The sequence below is a fragment of the Epinephelus moara genome, chromosome 14 (assembly GCF_006386435.1).
Source record: "Epinephelus moara isolate mb chromosome 14, YSFRI_EMoa_1.0, whole genome shotgun sequence".
Taxonomy (NCBI): Eukaryota; Metazoa; Chordata; class Actinopteri; order Perciformes; family Serranidae; genus Epinephelus; species Epinephelus moara.
The window spans coordinates 19,887,754-19,889,835 of record NC_065519.1 but is presented as its reverse complement, the minus strand read 5'-3'; the positions used below and the strand labels follow the sequence as shown (position 1 = coordinate 19,889,835).

The 2,082-nt window shown below is 32.6% G+C and overlaps 1 protein-coding gene across 1 annotated transcript in view; it reads right to left on the bottom strand.

Annotated features, from left to right (window-relative positions):
• iah1 (isoamyl acetate hydrolyzing esterase 1 (putative)) overlaps positions 1 to 1,816 on the bottom strand; it is a 7,652-nt gene extending 5,836 nt beyond the window's left edge. The window contains exons 1-3 of the mRNA XM_050061483.1: positions 1,662 to 1,816; positions 1,452 to 1,504; positions 1,102 to 1,253 (exon numbers count right to left, since the gene is read on the bottom strand). Coding sequence (XP_049917440.1) covers positions 1,102 to 1,253; positions 1,452 to 1,504; positions 1,662 to 1,724 — 268 coding nt within the window. The 5' untranslated portion in view covers positions 1,725 to 1,816. The remainder of the gene's footprint in view (positions 1 to 1,101; positions 1,254 to 1,451; positions 1,505 to 1,661) is intronic.
• Between the last annotated feature and the right edge of the window lie 266 nt (positions 1,817 to 2,082).

Sequence of the window (2,082 nt, the reverse complement as noted above, 5' to 3'; positions counted from 1 at the left end):
GTATAGTATGTCGAAAAAAGTCATAAAAAAAGGTCATAGTACAGTATGTCAAAAAACTGTCATAGTATAGTATGTCGAAAAAGTCATAAAAAACATCATGGTATACCATGGTATGTTGAAAAAAGTAAAAAAAAATGTCAAAGTACGTAAAAAATGTCCAAAAAAGTCATGAAAACGTCATAGTATAGTATGTCAAAAAAAGTCATAAAAATCATCATAGTACAGTATGTCGAAATAAGTCATGAAAAATATCATAGTATAGTATGTCAAAAAAGTCATTAAAAAAAACTTCATAGTATAGTATGTCAAACAGTCATAAAAAACGTCAAAGTACGTAAAAAAAAAGTCAAAAAAAGTCATGAAAAACGTCATAGTATACCATGTTGAAAAAAGTCACAAAAAAGGTCATAGTATGTCAAATAAAGTCATAAAAAACTTCATAGTATAGTATGTCGAAAAAAGTCATAAAAAAAGTCAAAGTACGTAAAAAAAAAAGTTAAAAAAACGTCATAGTATAGCATGTCCAAAAGTCATAAAAAACCTTTTAGTATAGTATGTCGAAAAAAGTCATGAAAAACATAGTATATAGTATGTCGAAAAGTCATTAAAAAAAGTCATAGTATTGTATGTCAAAAAAGTCATAAAAAACATCATAGTATAGTATGTCATAAAAAACGCAATAAACAATGTCATGTTATAGAATGTCAAAAAATGTGTTAAAAATGTCGTAGTATGTCAAAAAAAAATGTAATCAAGTATTATTTAAATTAGGTATAGTATAGTATGCCACAAAAAATGTCAAAATGGTCATAGTTTAGTGTACCATGAAATAAAGTCATTAAACTCTCACAGTATGACATAAAATGGTATTTTTAAAAAGTTTCACACCATGGTAATTTTCTTAAACTTGGGAGGAAAGCTCCTACTGAGGCACAGAAGACACAACTGTTTATCATACTCCTAATGAGCACACAATTTGTCATGTGCAAAATCTGTGCACATAATCAAGTATAGAGAAATATACATAGAGTCTGTGGCAGAACAGTTATCACTACTAAACATCTTCAGTTGTCAGTGCAGGTTGCATCAGTAAAACTGTACCTTCCAGTGCGCAGTCATTGGCTCCAAAGAAGACTGTGACAGCAGCTATGTTGTTGTCTGCTGAGTTTGAGGTGTTGATGAGGCGAGGAAGAACTATCCTAGCCCATCTGGAGTTGTATCCAGACAGCCCTCTGTTTATAACATCACATTTTCTGATGGAAAATATATGTCAGATTCAGATATTAGTCAGTGCTACAAATGTAAGTTATCCCCTCTCTATAAATCACAGATGTAAGGCTATAATGACGTGCATACACAGGATGTACAGAACACTGATTTACTAAAATTGATTGAGAAATTAGATTACAACTTCTGTCAGAATCAAGAACCAATACACAGGAAGTACTTACCTTGCTAGATTGTTGGCAATTTCTGCACCCCAGCCACTGGCTTGAAATGAATACTGAAAGAATCAACAGCACTGTTTCATTAATTCAGAACTTAAGTTAGCAACCTAGCACCTAATGCTAACTGCTGCTGCTCAGTAAGTGAGTGAGTTAGCATTAACTGCTAGCTTATATAATACTACAGTTATCAAAATATATTTAGCATGAGCTAACCTGTGTAATGGAGTCCCCGAATAAAATCACTTTAGGCCAAATTACTGTTTTGAACTTAGACATAATGAAACAAGTTGCAGAAACTACTGTTCCGGTTAGGGAAGCGGGTCATAGGCGGATGTTGTGACGTTCTTCTTCTTCTTCTTCTTCTTCTTTGTGTTTTCTGGCGGATTGCAATACCAACTTTAAAGGTGCATACCGCCACCTACTGAACCAGAGTATGTAGGACAGGATCTAGTTTTATATTACATTATGTCATGGAGAGACAAAACAAAACAAACACAAAAAATAAATAAAAAAATATAGGAAAAAAAAAAAAAAAACGCCAACCAACCACTATATTCTATAAAACAAACCAGTGTTATATAGGTAATCTATTACCCCTCTCTGTATCTCCCACACCTTATCTCCCTTAGTTCCC